Genomic DNA, 26,899 nt, shown 5'->3' with positions numbered 1-26,899 from the left:
TGTTCACAACCACACTATGATTAAATACAAACATTCCTTAATATGCATAAAATATATTCACTTTATAGCATCCACTCAGTGCCACAAACAAACTGCATGTGCTGTGTGACTCAGAGGGATAGCATGCTGTGCTTGTGATCAGAAGGTTGCTGGTTTAGATCCTATGGGCGGCAGTGTGATGTCACCAATGGGCCCCTGAGCAAGGTCCTTAACCACAATACCTCCTGGGCTGTCTGTCCATGCTTTATGAATTGTATGTTGCAATTGTATGTATAATTTATACGCGCATTCACTAACACATTCACACTGAGATATACATGCTGTCACTAAGACATACTAATTTATACATGCTGTTACTAACACATTCTCACTCATATATGCACGCTGTCACTAACACATTCACATTGATATATGCACACTGTCACTAACATACTCACACTGAGATATATATGCTGTCACTAAGACACTAATTTAGACACACTGTCACTAACATATTCACACTGATACATGCACGCTGTCACTAACACATTCACATTGATATATGCACGCTGTCACTAACACATTCACATTGATATATGCACGCTGTCACTAACACATTCACATTGATATATGCACACTGTCAATATCATACTCAAACTGAGATATACACGCTGTTACTAAGACACAATAATTTATACATTCTGTCACTAACACATTCACACTGATATATACACACTGTCACTAACACACACACACACACTGGTATAAACATGGTCATTAACTCACACTGATGTATATACACGCTGTCATTAACACACACACACTGGTTTACACATGGTCATTAACTCACACTGATATATACACACTGTCACACACACACACACACACTGATTTACACATGGTCATTAACTCACACTGATATATACACACTGTCACACACACACACACACACTGATTTACATGTGGTCATTAACACACACACACTGATATACACATGGTCACTAACATAGACATATATGCATGGTCACTAACATAGACTGATGTATGCACACCGTCACTAATGTGTTACATCCTCACACTGAAATATGAATGTGTACTGCATCCACACCTTGATTACACACATGCAGTCACTAATGAATGGCTGTGGACTCAAACTCTAATAAATCACATTCACACCCGGTCTTGCTCATTCCCTACGTACTATGAACACGCACGCGGTGAGTGGCAGACGCAGTGTCATCCTGTGGCTTCGACTTGGACCTGCTGTCTGCACAAGGCAGGAAGTGTGACTGACATCTGCGCTCCACTGCACGCTGGAGCTCATAGCGCTTCTGAAGTACCTCCGACACACAGACACCAAAATAGCCCATTTTGGCAGCCAACTCTCCAGGGGACCATTCTGCAGTGCGTGCTCTCCCCGAGCGGTCTTTGTTAAAAAAAGAATAATTAGGGATTTAATTAGTTAATTAGCAAACACATCTCTTTATATAATAGTAAAGAAATGGAATGCAAGAATGCCAGGGGGAGGGGATGGGGGTAAAAAAGGCCAAGGGGGGGGGGGGGTCCTTCATCTCCAAAGAGCTGGTGTTTCATTGGTATGCAAATCCGCCTCTATGTGCAGCCTGGGCTTCAGTCCAGCCTTCCTTGCCTTCTTTAGCCATTGGTCTGCGTGTAAGGTCTTGTCATCCAACTGAAAATTAAATAAACAAGCAAGCAAATCAAATCTGCTGAGCCAAATTAGGGATACAAATGAATTTCTCTCACTGTGAAACGCCAGCATAGATTATTTCGTTTTGAATTTCACTGTACTATGTCTCTAAACGGCCCGCTTGCGTTCCGACAGGAGTGATGGATACGCTCGGTTTGTGAACTGGAATGTTATGCCAGAGGAACCAATAATATGCTGAACTGAGTCCGACCCTCACATCAAAGCTCGTTATCCTTTGAGCTCACGAGTTGGTTAGATTTTTGCCACTGAAAAACACTTGAATGTAAACCCAGCTTTTGGGTGTTCAGAGGAACGGTTTGAATCTCTGTTCAAACAGGATAGAAATCATGTTGCCGGGCCTGCATGATGGATGTCTGCATCTCCCTTATTCTGAGCGACTGGCATGCTCCGAGTCGCTCCCCAAACATCTAGCATTGTGCCAAACAAAGGCCAGTTTTGTCTGACAAACAATGGGTAGCATTTACCCTGGAATGTGCTTGGTGACAGGAGATACAGCACGTGTGTCTTACAATGGACAATGGGAAATATCCACAGAGAATGGCCAACATCAGAAGCCACATCTCCCAGTTTCTGCAATCAGACTTGTGCAGATGGCGGGACAGCTTGTCCAATCAGTGGATGCCATGGACATTGTCTCTTTTTTGGCAGTTTGTTTTTTTTTTTTATCTTTGGCTGGATCGTACCGGTGAACAAACAGCTGTCTGGTTAGATGGTTGGATGGACATTCGGTGCAATGGGGCGACGAAGAACACCCTTCTGTTTGCGGATTGTATTCGCCTGTGTTGTTTCGTTAATAATGTTTGGTAAATAATGAAGAGTGGGGACTGAGGCTGCAGCAAGAAGATGACGATAGAGAGAGAGAGAGAGAGAGAGAGAGAGAGAGAGAAGGCAGCTGGTGATCTAAGTATATCGGCCCTTACCGAGAGGCAGCAGGGGGTACAGACAGGCTGTCAGAGACTATGAGTCAGGTTCTTTCCTGCCAGACCAGTTTGGGGTGGACATGGACATCGAGACTTTAATAAGATGTTGGGTGACAAAGAAACGATTGCTGCAGCACAAAAAGAAAGTATGCAATCAGATATCAGAAAACAAAGCTTCTCCTGCTATGGCTGGTAATTAACTGATAAGATCCTCATTACACCTCCAAATTAAAAAGTATATATAAAATAAGCCTGTATCAGAAAGTTTATCTACGTTTCTAACAAAATTGGAATCAGCCTATCGGTAAGATGTGTCTAAAGATATATATGGGGCGGCCACAAGCTGTACATACACAAGACAACAGGAGTTATATCATACCACCTTTAATGACGATTCAGGCTTTTTAAGAACTGAAAGCAGTTCCGGCAATCTAAACGGAACATTCCACCTAATTAATGTGGGAAACTAATTAGCGTGGGAAATTGTCTCCTTCACTTGCACACCATTTCGATCAAAAGCACCAACTAAAGAAATAAATGTAAATGTGGAAAAAAAAACGGAAACTCATTGTCTTCCCCTGCATAGTCAAAGCAGAGAGAGGAGACACTGAAACACAGTGGGATAAGCAAGCAGTAAATGTATCTGCACGATACGAGCGCCACGCAGCTCCTGTACAGACATACACATTGATGACGTTCGGAATAATGCCTCAGGAAATCGCTAATTGAAGTGGCTTTGTGTCGGCTCTGTTCTCACTAGCTTCACAAAGAGACAGAGGGCTGTAGGGTTATTTCAAGCCAGGCTTTCAATTAGTGTAACTTTTAATAAGCCGAATGATTGGAATCTATTGACTCAGAAATGAACTCTCTCTTTGCAGGTACAGCATGTCTATAGTTACATTACTGAGCATCTTAGCATATGTATAATAGGCCTGTTGCGGTCAAACAGAGTGCAGCGGCGCAGTCCTTTCCTGAGCCTTACCAGAGCTACTTTAGTGGGTCCAGAGGGAGAATCACGGAGGCTGCGCTCCACCGGACCTCAGACCGAGGCACATCTTGCTTCATAATTTATGAGGCCAGTCTCTCTTTGTAATCACAGGATCACATCACGGCGGCTTTGAATTATTAACGTGGTGTGGGATCGCTGTGTAAATCAGTGGCAAGAGCAAGGCTGTTTTACAAGAACATTACGAAGGGGTGAGGAGCTCCAGCAGGAATTCTCCCCCGTGGAGCCCCCGGTGGCACAGGCCATGGCGCTAGCAGACGACACCGACTCGCAGGACCACAGAGGACCCCGACCCTCCCTGGAACCTGCTTCACATGAATTACTTTTCCCTCCAACCTTGTTCCAGCTGCTCACTGATGCACAAAACCATATGTTCAGGTCTGCTGGAGACGGGTCTCTACCCAGCTAGTATCACAAACATCTTCCTCCATGTACACCTGCCTCTGAGCAGCTTTAGAGGGGCAGGGGGCTGAAGAACTGGAGAGAGGGTATCGCACATGTGATCATATGGCTATGCCTTTCCAGTTACCCGATTGGTTAGGACCCAACACGTGACTCCTTAATATTCATTATTAGACAAACATCCAGGTGTTTCAAAAAGTGTGCTTTGATCTTACCCTCGCCAGGGACAGGACCTTGTGATGTCCTCACACCATGTTTTGTCGGGAAGCCACCTCAGCAGAGTCACCAGTTACTTTAAGGATGTCTCATACTGCCAACACTACACCATAAGCAGCCCCAACCTGCTTAAACAATAACTTATGATGGATACTCCCACCCATACTTTTCCACCACCGGTCCAGTTTTATTTGGTCCCAAAAAACAGATGATACAAATGGTACAAACGCCTTTCTGGAACATTTTAAATTATTATTTATTGTTGCTTCTTAGTTTTAAGAACAAACCCACTCAGTCCCACCCACCCACCCAAAAATACACATATTGTTACACCTGCACCTCAGTTCCTGCAAGGTCTTTAAGTTAACGATGCATAACACCCAGCCTCACAAATACTTTGTTACACAGTAGTCTTGTTCCATTGGTTTAGTATAACAGAGAAACTCATATGAGAACGAGATGATCCTGCCCAGATCTCTACGAACACAGCGAGAGAATGAACATGAGCAGGACTTTGGAATGATAAAGTACATCGGTGTCCACGGAAATCCAGTTACTTTGAAACACACGTGTTACGGAATATCAATAATACCCAGAAATGAGTGAAAATGTGGAACGGAATCTTTGGAGTGATTAAAAAAAGACTGATTAGTGAAAGCAAGACATTTTGGGTGTTTCGCTGTTGCAGGGTGAGTTGGGGTGGTCTGGATTCTCTGTTGCAGGGTGAGTTGGGGTGGTCTGGATCTGCGCGGGCGTAGGAATGGCTTGTCAAGAGTCGCCCACAGCTGGCTGCAGATGTGCAAATGATCCTGGATGAGAAGCCCATGGCACATTCTCCGGTGGTGTATCATAAAGTCTTAACACTGGCCGTTAGGTAGTATTCTATTCACAAAAATATTACACAAATATACACCTATATGTACAAATACACTTTACCTTCAACGTCAGAGTCCAGGCACTTCTGGGTGACACCCTGGGGTTCTAAATAAGGGTCCAAAGAACAGTTTACCATGTGATGTGACCTTTCACGTAAGCCCAAATGACTTTTACGTCATCAGGTGTCTCAGATTTTCATATAAAGCCATGATCACCCACAGGCTAGAACTTAATAATGTGCCTTCGCTTTATCTTTTGACCACGACCTGATCCACACTCCGCCAATGTGCCTGAACGAATGGGGTGTTGGTTTTTATACCAGCTGCCAGTGCTGGCCGTGGCTGTCACCCCGGGGGAGCTCCCCCCGCCCGCTGGGACAGCCACGCGTCCAGCTGCCTGCCACACGTCATGGCCGTCCTTCATGGAGCCGGTCTGCACCCTTATCCGACTAACATGGACTCTTCCTCAAAAAAATATCAGAGCTGAACAGGAGTCAAAGATGAAGCAGGTGGAATCAAGCAATGGTCATTTTTGTCAGGGGAAGGTGGATCAGAATGGAGTGGAGAAATGGTGCGTGGGGGGTGGGGGGGGTTCGGTCGGCAGCACAGGGTCACGGATGAGTGCACCCAGGTGCAGACCCAACCCCCTTCTCCGTGACTGGCCACCTCTGCTTTCTAACACATTTACTTCAGAAAAACAGTGGGGGGGTGTTTTGGGGATGCGGGGGGGAATCAACTTTGGGGATTGGGAGGGTTCAATAATTACATGTATTGGACATTATGTCAAGGGAAAATAAACAATAAACCAACACACTAGTGGAGTTTGGGTACAAAGAGACAGCTGTGGCTGGTGGTGGCACAGTATGCATACTCAGAGTTGCAGGTGTATGCGTACTCAGTCGCAGATGTATGCATACTCAGGGCTGCAGCTGTATGCAGACTCAGAGTCACAGCTATATGCACATTCAGAGCTGCAGCTGAATCCACACTCAGAGCCGCAGCTGTACTGTATGCACATTCAGAGTCTCAGCTGTATGCACACTCAGAGCTGAAGACGTATGCATGCTCAGAACCGCAGCTGTATGTACACTCAGAACTGCAGCTGTATGTATACTCAGAACCGCAGCTGTATGCACACTCAGAACCGCAGCTGTATGTATACTCAGAACTGCAGCTGTATGTATACTCAGAACCGCAGCTGTATGTATACTCAGAACTGCAGCTGTATGTACACTCAGAACCGCAGCTGTATGTATACTCAGAACTGCAGCTGTATGTACACTCAGAACCGCAGCTGTATGTATACTCAGAACTGCAGCTGTACGCACACTCAGGGCTGCAGATGTATGCACACTGCAGATGTATGCACACTCAGAGCTGCAAATGTATGCACACTCAGAGCTGCAGCAGACCTCAGCAGAGAGCCCTTTGCACTGCATTCATCCCAAAGGCCACAGACCCCCTTTCGGCACCCAGGGAAATATAGTCAGACACTGCACTTTTACACTGAAGAACACTGGCATGCCGGCACACTGGTAATATTAGTCCCCGCTTTACACACACATAGGAGATGGGACTTCCAGACAAGAACATCTACAAACTCAGATAGCTATATACACATATACAGGGCAAAGCCAAACATAAAAATAGCATGAGAATTCTCTCATTTTGGGGTGGCACCATTAGATGAGTCGTGATAGAAACCTCCCCCCCCCCCACAATTTTTTAAGAGTTGCTTAGAGTCCAGTCCATGCTGATCCCAGATGGAAAAACCAGTGAGTCCACTCCACGAACGTCACGAAGAAAGGAAATCCAGAAAACACGACACAAGCACCTGGAATGTCGAGAACTCCTCTGAAAAGGTGTTTTTTTTCCACCGTAATTCGTAACATCAATGGTACGCGGGATGATCCTCGCTGAAGCCGGCGGCTTTAGCCGTCCTTAGCAGCACAATACGGCCAGATGGTCTGAGGAGATGGAACCACAGTGAACCCCGGGCTTAGCACAGCTGGCACCTGTGGGTCACGTGACCAGGGAACTGCCCAGCGAGTCACAGGAAGTGAGCAGTGGTCTCAAACAGAGGGATTCGCTCATTCTGTCCTTAGGACTTGGCAAGGATGCTCAACACAGAACAGCCTGAGACCCCCCCCCCCACACACACACACACCCACACCCCTTAAGCAAAAACAGACCAGGAAACAAAACAGCAGTCACACATTAAGGTTAAAGGCAAGATTCTTCCCCGTCTCTGACATTGCTCTGTTCTCCACACCATCGATTCCAGGTAAGGCCTGTTAATCCAAAGTGTTGAGGATGCACATAAGGGAAACAAGCTTGTGGCGACCACACAGAGATGGTGGCTGAGCTGGAGGTTCCAGTCCGGGGCGAGGAGGTGGAGTCACACTGTGCTGCTATCTCACCTCCATGCAGTCCAGGTACTCCAGTGCCAGGTCATAGCAGAACCTGTACTGGTCCTGAGGAAAGACAAATGCAAGCATGAATTGGTTACATCACTGCCTCCCAATCCGGTCCTCCAGGATCCTCAGACAGTCTACGTTCTCGCTCTCAACCAAGAGCTGGGAGAAAGCAAAAACATGGACTGTGTGGCAGGGAGCTGGGAGGAAGCAAAAACATGGACTTTGTGGCAGGGAACTGGGAGGAAGCAAAAACATGGACTGTCTGGCAAGGAGCTGGGAGAAAGCAAAAACATGGACTGTCTGGCAGGGAGCTGGGAGGAAGCAAAAACATGGACTGTGTGGCAGGGAGCTGGGAGGAAGCAAAAACATGGACTGTCTGGCAGGGAGCTGGGAGGAAGCAAAAACATGGACTGTCTGGGGGGTCCCCAAGGAGCAGGTTGGGAAACACTGGGTGACATAATTACATAGTTAATTACATAATTAATTCATTACTAGATTATTATGATTTGGGGGACTCTACTAGCTAGAATTACATGACATAAAAAAAAACTATTCAGAGCCATGATTTAAATTGTAGCACGGCATTCATCAAGACTTCTGTAATTTACAGATGCGTGCATTGAGGTACAGATGTAACTCCAACGAGGAACTGTACCCATGAAATGACCCCAGCAATAGGACATCGAGACGTCCTGAGGGGCACTGTCCCTGCGCCTACTCACCAGGGACTCCACCATGTTGGGCTTTGAGTTCCGCAGTGTCTTCACGGCGTAGAAGACGTCCACCATGTTCTGGGACTCGATCATCTCCAGGATCATTGTGCAGGCGCAGAAAGTTCCACTGCGTCCACCGCCGTTGCTGTCAGGCAGATACACCTCAATGCAAGACCTTACCAAAGCTGCATTATATATATTTATATACATATATGCACATATATATACTGTATATACACACACACACAAACGTGTACATATATAAATATGTAAATATCACAGGAAAATGCTACCGTGGCTGCAAAACACACTCATTTTTTCAGTTTATATTTATAAACAAGGATACCCAATGGGGATTTGTCTTACATAAGAAGCTCCTCAATAGGAGATGAGCTTACATACACTCACTGGCCACTCTGTTAGCAGCTGAGATGGGATGCAGAAAACCAACCGGGGCAAGAGCTTCAGTCATCGCTCAGCCAAGCATTTATATGATTGTGGGCAGCAGAGTGCTTCAGTGGGCATAGCCGTACAATACACCTCCAGGGTATTGGGTCTAGGCCCTTCCTCTGTGTGAGTGAAAGTTGCATGTCTTCCCGATGGCTGTGTGGGTTTAATACTGCTATTGTATGATATGGCTTCATATTAATACACAATAATACATGCACATAAAGTATATAAAAATTTGCAAATGTGTCCCAGTGACTGGATGGAATTCCATCTCTACATCACTGTGTACAGTGACAGTGTGTACAGTGACTGTAGATGGTGCGGGTGCCCACAGGCACGTCAGCCTCAAAGACGACAGCGGTGGGCGCAGAGGGCACTGGGCAGATTCATCGTTAAGGAGTGCGGAGCAAACGGTGGGAGGGGCAAGCCTAAGAGGGGTCAGCAGGAAAAGATGCGGAGACTGATTTCGGTTACGGCGGTGTGGTGGTTCATGGGAACGCAGCGGCAGCCAATAGGACAGCAGGGAGTTCTTCAGTGAAGATGGTAATACCTGCTGTCATGATGTGACACTGTGCTTGCGGGGGTTTGCCCATGTGTGTGCGGCGGCGATTGCGGGGGGTGCAGACTCACAGGCAGTGCACGACGGTGCGGCCCTCCCCGCTCTCCCGTTGCCACTCGGCCACGTGGCCCAGCAGCCCCAGGAAGGCCTTCTTGGAGTCGGGAACGTCGCGGTACGCCGACCAGCGCAGGAACTGGAACTGTCGCACCAGCATCTGACCCTCCTGTAGCTGGGGGGAGCAAAGGGGGTCAGATTTCACGTGGGTGCCCGACTACAAGCACCTACATGCGTCGCAGGCAGGCCCCCTCAGGATGGGGGGTGCACAGCTAGGTAAACCCCCCCGGTCGGGATTAACACCTGCAGCAGCGGGCTCAGGGGTTCTGATCCGGCCAGCGGTGCCAGAGCCAGCTACAGCTGTGTATTGGGCACCTGAGGAAGTGAGGGGTTATGTGTGTGTGTGGGGGGGGGTGTTAGTGATTCAGGCAGCACCAGGGGAGGGGGGTGAAGGCGAAATCGCCAGCTGTCTCTCCAGCTGCCTGCTCTGCGCCCCTGTGTCTCCATCCCGCATTTCTGTCTCGCGCGCTCCAGCGTTTGTCCTGCTGACTTAACGCGCTTTAATGCACCGACCTACACTGCATTCCCGCTGCCTGCTATTTTTGGAAGGGCTCCCAGGGTGAGGCGGCGTGGAGCAAATCCTGACAGGTGTCATAAGCGGAGGTGGCTTTAAGACGGCGCCCTCCTGCGCAGGGGCTGTCAGCAACGAGGATGGGGGACTGAGACACACACGCACACACACACAAACATACACACACACACGCACACAACACAGGCGTGCGGACGCTACCATGACAAAGCGGCAATCAAAACAGCAGCGACACACACGGGGGACAAACACAATACCACGCACAGAGAAGCACACACACCTCTTCTAAGACACATACTGCCTCAAGACACAGACTCACATGAAAAGGACTGATGTTTTCCACAAACTGATATCCAAGCATGTGGTAAACACACACACACACACACACACACACACATGCTAGACACAAAATCCTCCTCATCGTTTGGATTCTGCCAGATACCCCACACACGGTGGACACCATTAAAACCGTATGACGTTTTACGAATACACGGAGCAGGGAAACATTCTTGAAAGCGTCAGGAATGGAAAATCGCGCGGTGGATGTGACATCCATTACGCTGAAAGCCCCGGTAACAACGCCAGAGGCAAAAAAAAACACGCGCTATAATATTAAAAAACAAAAACAAAAAGCCATGAAAGGAGCCATGGAGTCACTGTGAGGAAGCTGATGTATTTTTTTATACACATGATATCAGAAAGCGTTTGTTCCGTTTTTTGTCCTGAAGGTGTTTTGTGAGTTCAGTGTTCTGGGGGCGGCACAAAAATCAGGAAAACGTTGAGCTTGAGCAATGGGAGGATCGTCAGGACGTGCAGTTGGGCTCAGATGGTCCCCAAGCATCGGTGAAAAGTTCTGAATTACTTTTCTGGGTTTCTGTGTGTGCATGTGTGTGTGGTTGCATGTGTGGCTGTGGGTGGGAAGCATTCATACCATTGTAAGCTTTAAAGACACTTGTGTAGCTTAAAGCTCTGTGTAAACTGGGCTACGGAGAGCGGTGTGTTTTACTGAGCATGCGGCCAGCTTACGTTAGAGAGGCCGTAGACGGTAAACCACAGATTTATTACCGAATTCTGATGTTAATGTTTTTTATTTTTTTTTTGCAAAGTCATTCAATAATTTCAAGATCTGAAAATCCAAACAAAGGATGCTGATCCTTACCCGTGTGACGTTCTGGACCCGGAAGAGGCGCGTGATGACGTCTTCATCAGCAGACCTGGACAGGAACTCCACCTGCATGGGTCCGTACTGCTGTGTGCCGGGCTCCGGCCAGTACTGGACACATGGCTGGGGGGCGGGGGCAGGAATCAGCAAGATTGGACAGAAAAAAAGCAGGTTGAGGCCACATTGGAACGACAAATATCTGGCCGGTATCCAATTAAGAAAAAGATTCAGTGGCCTGTTTTAATTTCTTTTCCATTTTTTTTTTTTGGGGGGGGGGGGCTGGATCCACCAAAAGCCAAACACTAGGTGGGATAGAGAGTCAACCATCTATCAATCTCCTGTAACTGCTTATCGTATTCAGGGTCGTGGGGGTCTGGAGCCTATGGGTGCAAGGCAGGGAACAGCCCAGGATGGGGCACCGACCAATCACAGGGCACAGTCACACACCACTGACATGCATGGGGAGTTTGGTAATGCCACTGAACCTGAGCATGTTTTTGAACCGTGACTCCAACCCAGGTGCCAGAGGTGTGAGGCAACAGTGCTAAACACTGCACCTACTTGGCGACCCTAGAGGGTCCCCAAACAAGCTGAAGAGGGAGACCAAAATCAAGCCAAGGCAAGACTCGAACATCTGAGAAGGCTACGAGTAAGACACCGAGCCATAAGCCAGGCCCCCAAACCCCCCACGGCATTAAAATGGACCCATTTACACTCAGGCGCGTTGAAGACGATCATCGTCCAGCACAGAGAAAAAGCAGCACAGAGATAGAAGCTCGTGGCTATCAGCAGACACACACTAACGTTAAGGAACTCGAGCACGTGGCGGGAGTATTAACAGGCAGCAAGGGCGCTAAAAGGAAGGGAGCGAGGCGGAGATGGGGCCGGCATTAACGAGACGAGATGGGGCCCGGAGACGGGGCGGCGGGGGGGGGGGGTAATGCCGTGCGACTCGCGCATTCACCGACGCGCTGTTATTAATGTGGCGACAGGACCACGGGAAGAAATAAATATTAATACACATGCAGACAGGCTGCGGAGAGGGGGGGGCAGAGAGGGAGCGACGGTAATCCCACTCAAAAGGAAATGAAGGAGGGGGCAGAAACAGACAACAGATGGAGGAAATGTACTCAGCAGGAGCGCGAGGGAAGTACACTGATTAGTGTTTGCAGATGTTTGATGGGCTGATTTGACTGTACTGTAATGAGACTGTGGATATGCAGCAGGCGGCTGTCTGCGTCTGCGTGGCTGCAGCAACAAACGGGCCGAGCAGGACAGCAGGCTCATGCCAATGAAGCAGCTCCGCTTCTGTCTACTCAGGACAGGCAGAGGGAGGAAGGGAAGCCAGAGGATGAGAGGCTGAACGAGGGAGGGAGCAGGGACTAGGCAAATAAAACATCACAGCACAGGCTGCAGAACGGAGAGAGGCGGAGCAGAAACAGAGGCTCTGTGCAGCAGGGAGAGCGCAGACTGGGGGGGGGGGGAGAGAAAGGTGGCCTGCATGTACAGCATCAGCACAAAAACACACAAAATAACCAAACAGGTGGCAGGTGGCAGAGAGGCTACAAGCGGGTACTGCAGACAGGGGCTTGGCCGGGCTGAGAGAGAGCTGAACTTTGATATAAACATCCATGCACTTCTATAACTGTTTATCCAGCAAAGGGGTGCAGGGGACACCATAGACATGATGCCAGCCCATCACAGGGCACAAGGCAGGGGACACCCTGGACGGGATGCCAGTCCATCACAGGGCACAGGGCAGGAGACACACTGTACGGGATGCCAGTCCATCACAGGGCACAGGGCAGGAGACACACTGTACGGGATGCCAGTCCATCACAGGGCACAAGGCAGGGGACACCCTGTACGGGATGCCAGTCCATCACAGGGCACAAGGCAGGGGACACACTGGACGGGATGCCAGTCCCCCACAGGGCACAAAGCAGGGGACACCCTGGACTGGATGCCAGTCCATCACAGGGCACAAGGCAGGGGACACCCTGGACGGGATGCCAGTCCATCACAGGGCACAGGGCAGGAGACACACTGTACGGGATGCCAGTCCATCACAGGGCACAAGGCAGGGGACACCCTGTACGGGATGCCAGTCCATCACAGGGCACAAGGCAGGGGACACACTGGACGGGATGCCAGTCCCCCACAGGGCACAAAGCAGGGGACACCCTGGACTGGATGCCAGTCCATCACAGGGCACAAGGCAGGGGACACCCTGGACGGGATGCCAGTCCATCACAGGGCACAGGGCAGGAGACACACTGTACGGGATGCCAGTCCATCACAGGGCACAAGGCAGGGGACACCCTGTACGGGATGCCAGTCCATCACAGGGCACAAGGCAGGGGACACACTGGACGGGATGCCAGTCCCCCACAGGGCACAAAGCAGGGGACACCCTGGACTGGATGCCAGTCCATCACAGGGCACAAGGCAGGGGACACCCTGGACGGGATGCCAGTCCATCACAGGGCACAGGGCAGGAGACACACTGTACGGGATGCCAGTCCATCACAGGGCACAAGGCAGGGGACACCCTGTACGGGATGCCAGTCCATCACAGGGAACAAGGCAGGGGACACACTGGACGGGATGCCAGTCCCCCACAGGGCACAAAGCAGGGGACACCCTGGACGGGATGCCAGTCCATCACAGGGCACAAGGCAGGGGACACCCTGGATGGGATGCCAGTCCCCCACAGGTCCCACACGCACATACACATTATGAGATGTTTTGAAGATGTCATTTTACTAAAACACTGACCCAGGCTGAGTTGGACTGGTTCAGCTGGTTGATCATGACCACAGAGCTGCAGCCGTAATCGAAGACCAGCCTCCAGAAATCAGCGGTGGTCCCGGGCAGCGGGTGCGGCGTGACGATGAAGGCGGCAGGCTGGTGGAAGCTGTCCATGAGCACGGCGTTGATGTAGTTGTTACTCTCGCCCTCGGTGGTGACGAGGAAGGGCAAGGCGCGGTCAGGTGGCAACACATCCATGCTGCGGTTCTTCTCGCGGTTACGTGGCAACAGCGCGATGCTGCACTCCTCCACATCCAGGTGAGGCGTCACCGAGTTCAGCGTCTGCCATGGGGGGGGGGGGGGGGGCGACAGTGAGTGAAAGAGTCAAGATGAAATGAGGGATGAGATTTCAGAGGGTCACAGGTGGGGGGAAGAAGGAAGGGAGGAAGGAGGAGTGGAGGGGGGTGACAGGAGAGGAGTAGGAGAAGGAGGAGAGAAGGACCAGGAGGAGCAGAGGCCCTGAGAGAGAAGGAGCGGAGAGAGGAGAGAAAGCACTGGAGTGGATTTTATTAGAGGAGAGCAAAGAGAAAACAAAGGAATAGGGATGAAGTGAAAACAAAGGCAGGGAGAGGAAGAGACCAAATACAACAGGTGGAAAGTAGAGGAGAGCTGAGAGAGTGATACAATACGAGGAAGAGGAACGTGGAGAGCCGACAGCGGAAAGACAAAGACGACGCAGAAAAACAAGGTGAAAGCAGGGGGATATGGGAGCGAGGGCGCCTGGGGGGGGGGGGGGGGGGGGGGGGTTGGGTCCTGCGGCTCCCACCCCCACACAGAGCCACACGGACTGACAGGTGGGACACACCAACCTGCCAAGTGGGGGCAGTTCTGAGCAGCTTCTAATACCAGCCATGAATCACGGACAAATTTAATGCACAAAAATAACAAAATCAGGTCATCTTGCTGCATTATGAATAAGCAGGTTATACACTGATCCAAATGCAATTCAAATGAGAGCCAGTCACCTTTTCTCTGGGATGAATATTTTGATTATCCGCCAATTAGTCTACACTATATTAAAGGATATCTGAACCATTAATGTCCCACGGAGATCACAGTTCGCAAAGGGGAGGTGCCTTTTACACAGCATAAGTGGAACACGATGCTTTCATTGGGCTGAAATGTTCACATAACAGCGGATCAAAGGATCAACAGAACGTCTCAACCCGAAAGGAACAGGAAAACAGCACTGGGTGTGTAATATGAGAAAGAGACAGGAGACTTTGCGGCCTAAGCAATAAATCGCAGGGTATGAAGGCCACAGTGCCTTGGACATGGATCCCGGCGCCAGGTTGGGTGGCTCCCCGAACTGACGGCCTCCCCCAACCCGTATGCCTCCAGACGAGCTGACGGTCATACTGTGAGCTGTGGGAGGAAGCCGTGTGACACACCAATTCGCCCACACACACGCACAGACAGCTGTACCCCAACCCACACGTTAATCAAGAGCTAATCAGCTGAATAGCGATTCTCTTCCTGCCTGAGATGACGGGGCCTCGATCCAATAATGTAAGTGCAACCAAACTAATCTCTTGCTCTGTCTCTCTCTCCCTTTCTCTCTCTCTCTCACACACACACACACACACACACACACATACACACACAGAGACCTGTATTCATATCTTTGTGGGGACCATCCACACATTTCTATGGACAAAACCTTAATCCCCACAACAACAACCTAAACCTCTACCTACTGTAACCTTAATCATAAGTGACCAAACAAAATACTTGACTTTTGTCATTTTTAGTTTTTTCATTGCAGTCTGAAAAAATGTCCCCGCAATGACAAAATGCCAGGTTTTTATCACATTGTGGGGACATTTGCAGGCACACACAGACACAGAGATACACACAGGGCAGCCGTCTGCTCTGCTCAGACAGTCAGCAGAGTTGCCTTCAGACACCCTGCCCTTGGGGTGCTTCTCGTTTTTACGGATCGTCTGCATCTCTTATTCTCTTTTTAGTTTCTTTTCTTTCCGTAATGCCTTATTCAGCATTTCTCCTTTTATCTTTCCATTTCCGTCCTTTCCTTATTTCACTCCTTCCCCACATGCGTTAATCACACATTCCCACCCTCCCCCCTCAGGATCGCAGTCACCCATGCAGGTCAGGCTGTATTCTCGCAATTTAAAGCTGCACGGCGACATTGCAGCAAGCCCCCCCCCCCCCACACACAGGAGCCCCCCCACACACACACAGAAGGGGCCCCCACACACATAGGAGCCGCCCCCCCCCCCCCATACACAAGGGGCTGCCACACACATAGGGCCCCCCCCCACACACAGGGCCCCCACATATGCACAGGCCCCCCCCCCCACACACAAAAGGGGCTGCCACACACATAGGCCCCCCCCTCCACACACAGGCCCCCCCTTCCACACACAGGGGCCCTCACACACACACAAGGGGCCCCCACACACACAAGGGGCCCCTGCATGGACCAGCTCCGCTGCTCCCACCTGGAATTCCTCGCGGAGTTGGGAGGAGTTGCTCTGGGAGTCCACTCTCAGCATCTCCTTGTAGGTAAGTGCGAAGTCGCTGACAGGGATAACCGTCTCGCCACAGAGGCACGCCTCCAGGATGGCGTCGTGGATGAAGATGTACTGCTCCTACGAGACGAGGGGCGGGGAGAGAATCGAGCCAAAACCCAATTATCGTGAAAGATAAAAAAACAAAGCAAACCCCTTCATCACAAAGGTGAATCGGAAAAACAGAAGATTCAGCAGCGCAGTTCGCTGCGTTGGCGATGTGGCCTGTGGAGACGCGCCGTCACGGACGGCATGGGGGCCCCGTGGGGAGACGCTGGGAGCAGCAACACGGACGCAGAGCCAGTGTAAAGCGTAGCCCAGCACATTAGGGGTGTGGCACCCAGTACAACTGAATAACACATTCCTTATTCATTAGGAAGTAAACATGGAGGGAAATCGGAAAAAACTCAGGCTACTTTCTCAGATACTAATTAAAACTCCAACGCAAAAAAATTTAAACACCGTATATATTATCCATATTTTACATGCCCGTGTGCGTGTGTGTGTGAGTGTGTGTGTGTGTGTGTGTGCATGCACATGTGCCCTCGTTAACCCCCATTAATACGCAACAATTATTCTGACAGTTGTTTTGCATCCATACAGTTTTGTATTAATTTTACATTTTCGGCCATTTTGCCTATGTGTACCTTTTAAGTTAAACTGCTTGTTGTGTCAGCATACGACTAAGAGTGGTAATCCATTAAAGTCATTTGAAGATGAATACGCCAGTGCATAGAGGGAGACGCCGGCCAGACGCTGAGGAGCGGATGGGGGGCAGTGGCCAACATATTTCCTTACTCTGCCGTGATCGGAATTAAACACCAGCTCATTATCTGTACACACGTCCAGAGCGCACTCAGCAAAGCCATTGTATATAAATAAACACACACTATATAGATTTAATTAAAGTTATTTCCCGTAAGTAATTCCTAGCATAATGCATGGATAAACAAACGACGGATTTGCATAATGAGGTATAAATATGTAAACGGCAGGACGCTGTATAAGTTAGGGCCAAACTGCAACATGTCTCCACATGGAGCTGGATTTGCTTCCCGCATCATCTTGGCGAATCTGCATAAAAAGCAAGCAGGTCGTAGAATGAGGGAGTGACCAGTGGCTCAAGGAGCTGAAGGAGGTCACGGCTAGCCAGTCTGAAGCTCAGCACAAGAGGCTACCAGGGGCTCGCTCTGGAAGAGGTCGACCTGATAGCTTGCCCTAGAGGAGGTACGAACCCCAGCGCCCCTCATCAGGGGGTCCGAGCCACTTCCCCCCACCTTACATCGCCTCATGCCACCTTGCCCTGCCTCATCTTGCCTCGCCCTGCCTCACCTCTGTCTGGATCATGTTGATGCGCCGGGAGCAGAGCGTCTTGACGCAGTTGTAGATGTCCACCACGCCCTCGCACTCCGCCATGTCCAGCATCACATCCAGGACAATGTAACAGCCTGTGCGACCTGCCCCCATGCTGGAAGACAGGTGACAGCACAGCGCCATCCAGTGGCAGCAAATAACATGGTGTTAAACAAACATTAGTTCTTAAATAGTTTTCTAGCTCAGATCACAAATGTCCCCATTCTCATTGTGTCTTTACAAATAATAAAAATGTTAAAAGTTGTATTAACGTGTAAATTCTAAACATGCGTGGGAGAAAAACATCTGAACAAACATCAGATAAAATAAAATAAAAGATCATTAAAGTAACAGCTCCCACTGAGAATAATGAGGATGTTTGTATGCTTTTGTTCTTCATCAGCTGCTTTGAGTGCCAATCACATATTTTTATTCTTGATTGGGGGCTGTGACTGTGAGTCATGCATTCGGCCCATATGATTTACCCAGAAAGCTATACATATGTTACATTAATACAGAACAGACTTTATGTGCAATTTGTGCAAGAATTTGTTCCCCCTTGCTTTGGTCAAGTCCTCGCCCGGTGAAGTGGGATTAAGGAAAGCAGATGTCCGTTGGGCTCTAACAGGCAGGAAGTGATGTATGGACAGCCTTTGGCAGTAGGAAGTGATGCTGGAGTGGGAGGGGCATACCTGCAGTGCACCACGATGGGCCCAGCGTCAGGTGGTGTGGAGCTCTTGACGCGGCGGATGAATGCGAGCAGGCCGGTGGCGTGGTAGGGAACGCCGTGTTCCGGCCACGACGTGAAGTGGAATTGGCGAACCTCGTGCTTCGCGGAGTAACCCCTCTGCAAAGGCAAGCTGGAGTCAGGTCTTTCTGTTCACTTTATTCATCACCAGTCTGGAGTTATCCCTGTCATATATACTACACCCATTATCAATCTGGACAGTCCTGTTATATATATATATATGTGTGTGTATATATATACAGTATATATATATATATATGACCCGGGTTCCATATGTGTGCAGTTGGCATGTTCTCCTTGTCTCATCATGGGGTTTCCTCCAGTTTTCCCCCCACAGTCCAAAAACATGCTGAGGTTAATTGGAGTTACCAAATTGCCCATAGGTGTGAATGTGTGTGTAAATAGTGAGTGTACGTGCCCTGTGATAGGCTGTTCCCTGCCTTGCGCCCGTAGCCCCCAGGATAGGCTCTCAACCTCCATCAACCCTGAATAGGACAAGTGGTTTCAGAAAATGGATGGATAGATGGAATCTGGAGTCAGTCCTACTAAATATACCACATGCATTATCAATTTGGAGTCAATTACTTCCCGTTGACCATATTCATTATATGCAGTCAATACTGCTATAGTCATAATATCCATTATGAATCTGTAGTTTGCCCTACTCTCTTCATTCATTTTCAGTCTGGAGTGAGTTCAGTCATATACACCACATCCATTACAATCTGGAGTCAATCATTTCCTGTGTGACCATATTCAATACTGCTATAGTCGCAATAACCACCATAAATCTGCAATTTGTCCTACTCTCTTCACTCATTATCAGTCCGGAGTCAGTCCTGTTAGGAGAAACCAGTTCCCTTCGCTGCTCTCTGGGAAAGTATAACACATAACGGTTTAGCCACAATTTGGGTCTTTAGCTTCAATTGAGCCTAAGAGCTCTTCTTAGAATGCGAGTCCTCATTCAGCACCAGAATGAACAGGGGGGGACTATGGGGAGGGGGCAGGGGCTACTGCAGCCAAGGGTGGGGGGGGACTGGGGATTCAAGAGGGATCTTAATGAACATGACCACACTGACACCTGTGGAAGGCTGCTGGAGCAGCGAGTGACATGCCTTTGTGGCACAAAAATGTCAGGGGTTGCGGAATGGAGGGGAATTGTCCACATCGGTAATCCATTACAGACAGAGGTAGAAGGTTCAACTCCAGAAAGTACAAATCCAGACCAAGGTTTTGGTTCAACTAACCAGTTGAGTAGCCTACTCTGTAGATATGACTCTTTATATTCAACTGGTTGGTTAAAATCTTGGTCTGGATTTGTACTCCCTGGACCTGAATTTTCCACCTCTGTCTCTAATAGATGACTTTTGTGAGTAACTTCCCCAACGCTGATCTCCCGTCATCACAAAGACACTTGCTGTTGATGAACATTCCAGGTGGTGATGTGTGCAAAACGGCCTGAAAGATTAGCGAATGGGTGACAGGTGGCCAGGAAGCCTCCCAGAAAACACTACCTAAACATCTCAGGTACGTTCTAGAGCAGTGTTTCTCAACCCAGTCCTCAGCGAACCCCAGCCAGTCCACGTTTTTGCTTCCTCTCAGCTCCCAGCGCACCTGTACCAGCTATTCAGTGTTCCTGATTGGCTGGGAGCTGGGAGGGAGCAAAAACGTGGACTGCCTGGGGTTCGCTGAGGACTGGGTTGAGAAACACTGTTCTAGAGAGAGAACCAGGGCATGCTAGCACGCTGTCAGAAGGTGCGTCTGGGTGTCAGCTCACCCGCTCCAGGGCGAAGGTGCGGACGGTGTACTCCGCCAGCGTCTCCGTCTTCAGCAGCGTGATCTTGATGTCGCCATACATTTCGCTGTCATCCGGCCAGTACTTACAGCATTTCACCTGCCACAATGACACATACCACATATCAACAATTACACTCACAATTACATTTGCAATTACAACGAGTGTCACCCAGTGCCAGCGATGGAGCAGCATGACTTGCACAGGACCTGATCTCATAATTGATTATTTAATTGATGCAATTATCTGGGCAGGAACACACCTCACCTGCTGTTCCAGGTGTGAACTGCTTGCTAAAAGAACAGGCAGCTCTCATCGCTGCAAAAGGCACCCAGGGAATCTGAAACTAGCGTTTTCAACACCTGGACTAAAATGACTCTTTTCTGCTGCCTTCCACAGCTGAGCGCTGTTTTCCTATTTAAACATTTATGGCAGTTGCTGAAAGCAATGGGCACATTTAATAAAACGCTAGCAGGCATTCCAGGAAGCGTGGTTCAATCCCCGGTGCATCTTACAATAAACGCTCCTCTGTCTGTCTCTGCCAGGCTGAAACTTATCTGACAGCCCGCCAGTGTTTACCCGACCTAAACAGGGCCTGCAAAAGCGACGGCTTCAAACCAATTTCCTGCAAAATGGCTAATTAAAAGTTTGCACATCTTCTCCCACCCCAAAGTCAGACGATTACAGCAGAAAGTTAACGCTCATTGAACCTTATAAACATTTTTTCACCCATGTTGAGCCAACCGGTTACAATATTGGGGAGTGACAAGCCAAGCAGGTGAAAATGTGCATTTCCCCATTGTGGTAAATTGCAAAGTAGCCCACACTGATATTTCTTGCTGGGGATTAATCAAGTGTAAACCCCACAGATACACTGCCCTCTTCTCTGCATGGGAACGTTGCTCTTCAGTGTACTGAAGTGCACATTCCGGTGCTGACAACCAACTCACATCTGTGATTTTTATCAAAAGCATTAATAAGTATATTCAGATTGGTTTTTTTTAGACTACATGGTAAGGCAATTTGTTCCATAGTGCAATATTTCTATGCTTTCTTTCCATACTTATTCAGACTTGGAAAACACCAAAATCAAGTTCCATACTTAAAGCATAGGAACCCTGTCAGTCTAATTCCTTATATAAGTATTTCTGTCACAAAAATGTCTCTGAGCAAGACGAAGGGAGTCATTTTGTTCCCCTGTGGCTGAAATGACCGTCCAGACATCCAGTTACATACGAGAATGCATCGCATGACAGCAGACAATCAGCAATTCAGCACCAAGTGGCAGTGATGCGGGTTCGAGGCTGCAAATCCCACAGCAGTGGGATCCCGGGAGGGTGAGTTAGGGTTCTAGGGGACACCACCTACCCGGCCCACCTCCACCAGCTTGGTGATCATGACGATGCTGAAGCAGTTCTCCTGCCACACCATGCGCCAGAAGTCGTAGACCGTCTCCTGCTTGGGCCCTGAAGTAGGGGGGCGGGGTGGGGGGTGGTGAGAAGACCCACACAGACCATGATGTCATGACTGCAAACACCACATGGTTTATACAGAGCTGAGAATGACATCACTGGTCAGCGGGCTGACGTGTGGCTCCACGGGTTAGAATGCTCTGCATGTGATCCGAAGGTGTCTGGTTCAAATCCCAGAGTCAGTAAGGTGATTTCACCATTGGTCCTTAACCCCAGCAGCTGGGGAGACTGGCTGACTCTGCTTTACCAACTGTATACACTCTGGATAAATGTGTATGCTAAATGAATCACTGTAATCCAGGCAGAACCTATGCCAGGAAATAAACTAAATGGGGTGCTAGTCTATACTGTCTTAATTGCATATTCAGGACTGAAACCCAGAGAGAGCAAACAAGCAGCACACAGACCTGGGGGTGGGAATCAAACCCACATCCCTGAGGTATGCAGCTGCTTAGTCACCGCACCATACTGCAAGTAACATGCAGTTCATAAACTTCTGCCTCTGTACTTCTGGGCCGTCGTCACCCACCGCTGTCAAGTGCCCGCCCTCAGGACGCCCACGCTAACTCGCTAAACTGCTGGGCCGATACGATGCTAATGCTATTCATTAGCTGGGTGATCAATAACGGTGCCGGGCCGATACTCATAATGAGGGGCAAGAAAACAAGCCTCAGACCAGGAATACAAAGCGCCCGTGGTACAATTATGCAGGGGGGGACTGCGGCCATCTGCTCGCTCTCATTACAGTCAGCAGGAACGATCTGTTTCACGTTGTCAAGTCTTTTCCGAGTCTTTGTCGAGTCTTTGTTACAACTGCGTGAAGATTTAAAGGTAGAACTTTTGTGGCTTTCCTTTGGCCTTTGAGCACTATGGGGGTGAGGACTGATTCTGGGAGGGGGTAAGCACTGACTCTGGGGAGGGGGATAAGCACTGACTCTGGGGAGGGGGTAAGCACTGACTCTGGGGAGGGGATAAGGAGTAACTCTGGGGAGGGGGTAAGGACTGACTCTGGGGAGGGGGGTAAGGACAGACTCTGGGGAGGGGATAAGGAGTAACTCTGGGGAGGGGGGTAAGGACAGACTCTGGGGAGGGGGGTAAGCACTGACTCTGGGGAGGGGGGTAAGCACTGACTCTGGGGAGGGGGTAAGCACTGACTCTGGGGAGTTGGGTAAGCACTGACTCTGGGGAGGGGGGTAAGCACTGACTCTGGGGAGTTGGGTAAGGACTGACACTGGGGAGGGGGGTAAGCACTGACTCTGGGGAGGGGGGTAAGCACTGACACTGGGGAGTTGGGTAAGGACTGACTCTGGGGAGTTGGGTAAGGACTGACTCTGGGGAGGGGGGTAAGTACTGACTGGGGAGGGGGTAAGGACTGACTGGGGAGGGGGGTAAGCACTGACTCTGGGGAGGGGGGTAAGCACTGACTGGGGAGGGGGGTAAGCACTGACTGGGGAGGGGGGTAAGCACTGACTCTGGGGAGGGGGTAAGTACTAACACTGGGGAGTTGGGTAAGGACTGACTCTGGGGAGGTGGGTAAGGACTGACTCTAGGGAGGGGGTAAGGACTGACTCTGGGGAGGGGGTAAGGACTGACTCTGGGGGGGGGTAAGGACTGACTCTGGGGAGGTGGGTAAGCACTGACTCTGGGGAGGTCATTCTGGACCTCCTTCCGTTTTCTCTCTCACTGGTTGGGGTCCGTAGGGCCTCCATGGGACTTGCGTCATGATGGGGCTCATCCGCCCAATGCAGCCCCTCCCCCGAAGTCCAATTAGTCCTGTGTCTGGCACTTCGTCGCATTAATTTAAGGGCCCTGATTTGCATCGAATTCCGTGGCCGTGGCCGCCAGCGCCTGCGCAATGTTGCACTGTTCCATTAAGGAAGCGTCGCATTTGTTTATCCGATAATTAACTACTGAGGCCCACCAGCCACAGAGGAAGGAGGAATAAGAGTTTGTCTGTTGTCACGTGTGTGTGTGTGTGTGTATCTATGTGTGTGCATGTGTGAGAGAGTGTGTGTGTTTGTGTGTGTGTGAGAGAGAGAGAGACAGTGTGTGTGTGTGTGTATCTATGTGTGTGCATGTGTGAGAGAGTGTGTGTGTTTGTGTGTGTGTGAGAGAGAGAGAGACAGTGTGTGTGTGTGTGAGAGAGAGAGAGTTAGAGAGAGAGAGAGAGAGACAGTGTGTGTGTGTGTGTGTGTGAGAGAGAGAGTTAGAGAGAGAGACAGTGTGTGTGTGTTTGTGTGTGTGTGAGAGAGACAGTGTGTGTGTGTGTGTGTGAGAGAGAGAGAGTTAGAGAGAGAGAGACAGTGTGTGTGTGTGTGTGTGAGAGAGAGTTAGAGAGAGAGAGAGAGAGAGAGACAGTGTGTGTGTGTTTGTGTGTGTGTGAGAGAGAGAGACAGTGTGTGTGTGTGTGAGAGAGAGAGAGAGAGTTAGAGAGAGAGAGACAGTGTGTGTGTGTGTGAGAGAGAGCGTTAGAGAGAGAGAGACAGTGTGTGTGTGTGTGTGTGTGAGAGAGAGAGAAGAAGAGAGAGAGAGAGGGCATTTTATGCTGGATCGACGTGGAAACAGGGGAAGACAGACGAGCAGCTGCAGGGGAATTACATGGAGTGCAAACGGGATCAGAGTGGGAGGGGTTTGAAGCCAAGAGCAGATGGGGGGGGTCCCTCACCAAAAAGGAAGGAATGAACAAACATACAAACATACATACACCTATACACAATCAGGAGTCATTACAGGCACAGACACACAGCTTTGTAATTATATCTTTGTGGGGACTCTCCATTCATTTCTATGGGGAAAACTCTAATCCCAACATGACGACCTTAAGCCCTGCCCAGCCCTAACCAAAGGCAACCAAACAAAATGCGACACTTATGGCATTTTTAGGTTTTTTGATTGCATTCATAGATCTTTGTGGGGACCTGAAAAATGGTCCCCACAATGTCAAAATAACAGGTTTTTTTAACCCAAAATGTAATGTAAACATAATCTACACTCAGACACACACATACACACACACACACACACACAAACTCCTATATGCAATCAGGCATAATTGCAGACACACACTGATAAAAACCCAGACATTCACGCAATGGGGCACATATACACACATATACACAGGCACAAGCGTGCACCACACACGCTTATGCACTCTGCACAGGTTCGCACGCTCACACTTCCAGGCAGACAAACATCTCAGGCACTAAGACACAGACACGGTCCTCCACAGGAACCTTAGACACTCACCCTGAGTGGCGATGAAGTGGTTGGATCGATGGTATCCCTGTAAGGAAAAGGGACAGTTTCAGTACCAGGCTCCTTCAGGTTGCCCCCCCACCTGCCCCACCACCCTGACCCAGCACATCACTGCTCAAACACCTCCAAACATGCTCCTTCACAATGCAGATATTATTCAGCTGTCAGAACCTTCAGTTTATCCCAGTAATCCATATCTATCCATGTGCAGTGCAATGAAATGGAACAGTTCTTCTGAGCACCATAATAAGATGTTATGCATTACACTTCCCATTAGCAGTCTTCACCGACGTATGTTTTCCGCTGAATATCCGCTGATTGCGGCCTTTGAATGCGAGCCTGTTGTGTCTGGCCAGCTACGCGATTTCAGCACTAAGCCAGAGATGAAATGAATGCTACTCCCCCCCCCCCCCCCCCAGACCTGTCAAACCTCCTCTGGAGGCGGAGGCCAGGAAACAGGAGAACAAGGAAGTATTGCCTGCCATCCATGTAACAGGAAAATCCCAGAATGCAAATTTTCACCACTAATGTCGGGAATCACTACTGTGGAGAAACCTGTTACTATGTTACGAAACACACTAATTAATTGTGCTGAAGTTAATGACAATAAGGTATGGGGACGTACTTTCCGTAAGGTGGGATATCTTTCAGCATTGAGGATAACTATAAGGCCCAGACGATCCACCCCGTGACCCTGGCTGGTTACTGGAAAAGGCTTCATGGATAATAGTACAAGACCCAGTATATTCCACACGGCATCCATTCCTTGACTAAATTAATGAGCAAAATCAGGAAAACTGGCCAAAACGTGCTACATGAGAGCAGCCCTGATATCTGGCCTTCGGGCTCCAGGCTTCAAAAAGCCGGCAGGGTCCTTCGTTCCTGCCTCGCTCCCGCTTCACCGAGGCGTCCACACGACACCACTTCAAGCGCGCTACCCATGAAAGGTCCTTCTTGAAAGAGCGGACCGGCTTTGACGACAGGAAGCTTTTCTTTACAGAAGGACGGGTGTAATTACCGTGCTTTTCAAATAATGACATTTTCTGCCCACAGGTGCTGAAACTGACAAAAGCTGAAATATCTGCTTGTAACTTTTTTCTCCATTTTAAAATAATTTTGGCCCTGTGACTTTGACCAAACAAGCAGTTGAAAGATGGATGGATGGATGGACATCATTTTGGACTTGTTAAGTTCTTCTTAGGTTCTTATGTCAGTCCAAAGAGGGAACAGGGATATCTTCTCACCCCCTTATGAGCCCCTGACACAAGTCATCCCAACACAACCACATTCACAGTGAAAACCGAAGGAGGAGAACTTGATCTCAGAGTCACTGAAGCTTGTCCTCAGGTGTCTTATCCGTCACACAGAGCCCCCCCCCCCCAACCCCCCCGGTGGATGAGTAGAATGGAAATGAATGGCACCTGTTTGGCGTGTTGAAGCCCCACCCCCTGCCTTGCTCCTATAACTACACAGGGCTGAACATGACCATAGCTCTGACTCATCGCGAGGGCAACCACGCCGTGAAGCTGACTAACACTTTAAATAGAGAAAACTGGAGAAGAAGCAGGGATGGATCTAAATGGCAACCTAAGAAGCAGACATGGTCTATGGTGCACAACCTCCTGCACTTGCAAGCAATTTGACTAAAGTAGGATCACCAACTGAGATCAACTGGTGTCTTCTAGAACTACTAGTGTTTAACTATGTTGCTCTAGAATTATCACTTGACCTCCATTCTACAGGGCTCCTTGATAGTTAGACAGCTGGCACAAAGTAAGCCTTAGAAGGACGTCACATGACTTGGCCACCAGGGATGGCGCAGTAACCCAAAATAACTCAAGAAGAGTTTATGGCCGTCACTCA

The 26,899-nt window shown here is 49.3% G+C and overlaps 1 protein-coding gene across 4 annotated transcripts in view; it reads right to left on the bottom strand.

Moving 5' to 3' along the window:
* Nucleotides 1-6,649: 6,649 nt before the first annotated feature.
* The window catches only part of ptprub (protein tyrosine phosphatase receptor type Ub), a 157,047-nt gene continuing 136,797 nt past the window's right edge, over nucleotides 6,650-26,899 (bottom strand). For all 4 annotated transcript variants that reach the window (XM_023807582.2, XM_023807583.2, XM_023807584.2 and 1 more), the window contains 11 exons: nucleotides 25,028-25,064; nucleotides 21,678-21,775; nucleotides 20,292-20,408; nucleotides 18,459-18,613; nucleotides 17,746-17,881; nucleotides 16,345-16,494; nucleotides 13,850-14,164; nucleotides 11,069-11,194; nucleotides 9,338-9,495; nucleotides 8,267-8,402; nucleotides 6,650-7,601 (listed from right to left, as the gene is read on the bottom strand). In XM_023807582.2, the coding sequence (XP_023663350.1) occupies nucleotides 7,539-7,601; nucleotides 8,267-8,402; nucleotides 9,338-9,495; nucleotides 11,069-11,194; nucleotides 13,850-14,164; nucleotides 16,345-16,494; nucleotides 17,746-17,881; nucleotides 18,459-18,613; nucleotides 20,292-20,408; nucleotides 21,678-21,775; nucleotides 25,028-25,064 (1,491 nt within the window). In that variant the 3' untranslated portion in view covers nucleotides 6,650-7,538. The remainder of the gene's footprint in view (nucleotides 7,602-8,266; nucleotides 8,403-9,337; nucleotides 9,496-11,068; nucleotides 11,195-13,849; nucleotides 14,165-16,344; nucleotides 16,495-17,745; nucleotides 17,882-18,458; nucleotides 18,614-20,291; nucleotides 20,409-21,677; nucleotides 21,776-25,027; nucleotides 25,065-26,899) is intronic.

This window comes from Paramormyrops kingsleyae, chromosome 9 (assembly GCF_048594095.1).
Source record: "Paramormyrops kingsleyae isolate MSU_618 chromosome 9, PKINGS_0.4, whole genome shotgun sequence".
Taxonomy (NCBI): Eukaryota; Metazoa; Chordata; class Actinopteri; order Osteoglossiformes; family Mormyridae; genus Paramormyrops; species Paramormyrops kingsleyae.
This window is presented reverse-complemented; position numbering and strand designations above follow the sequence as displayed.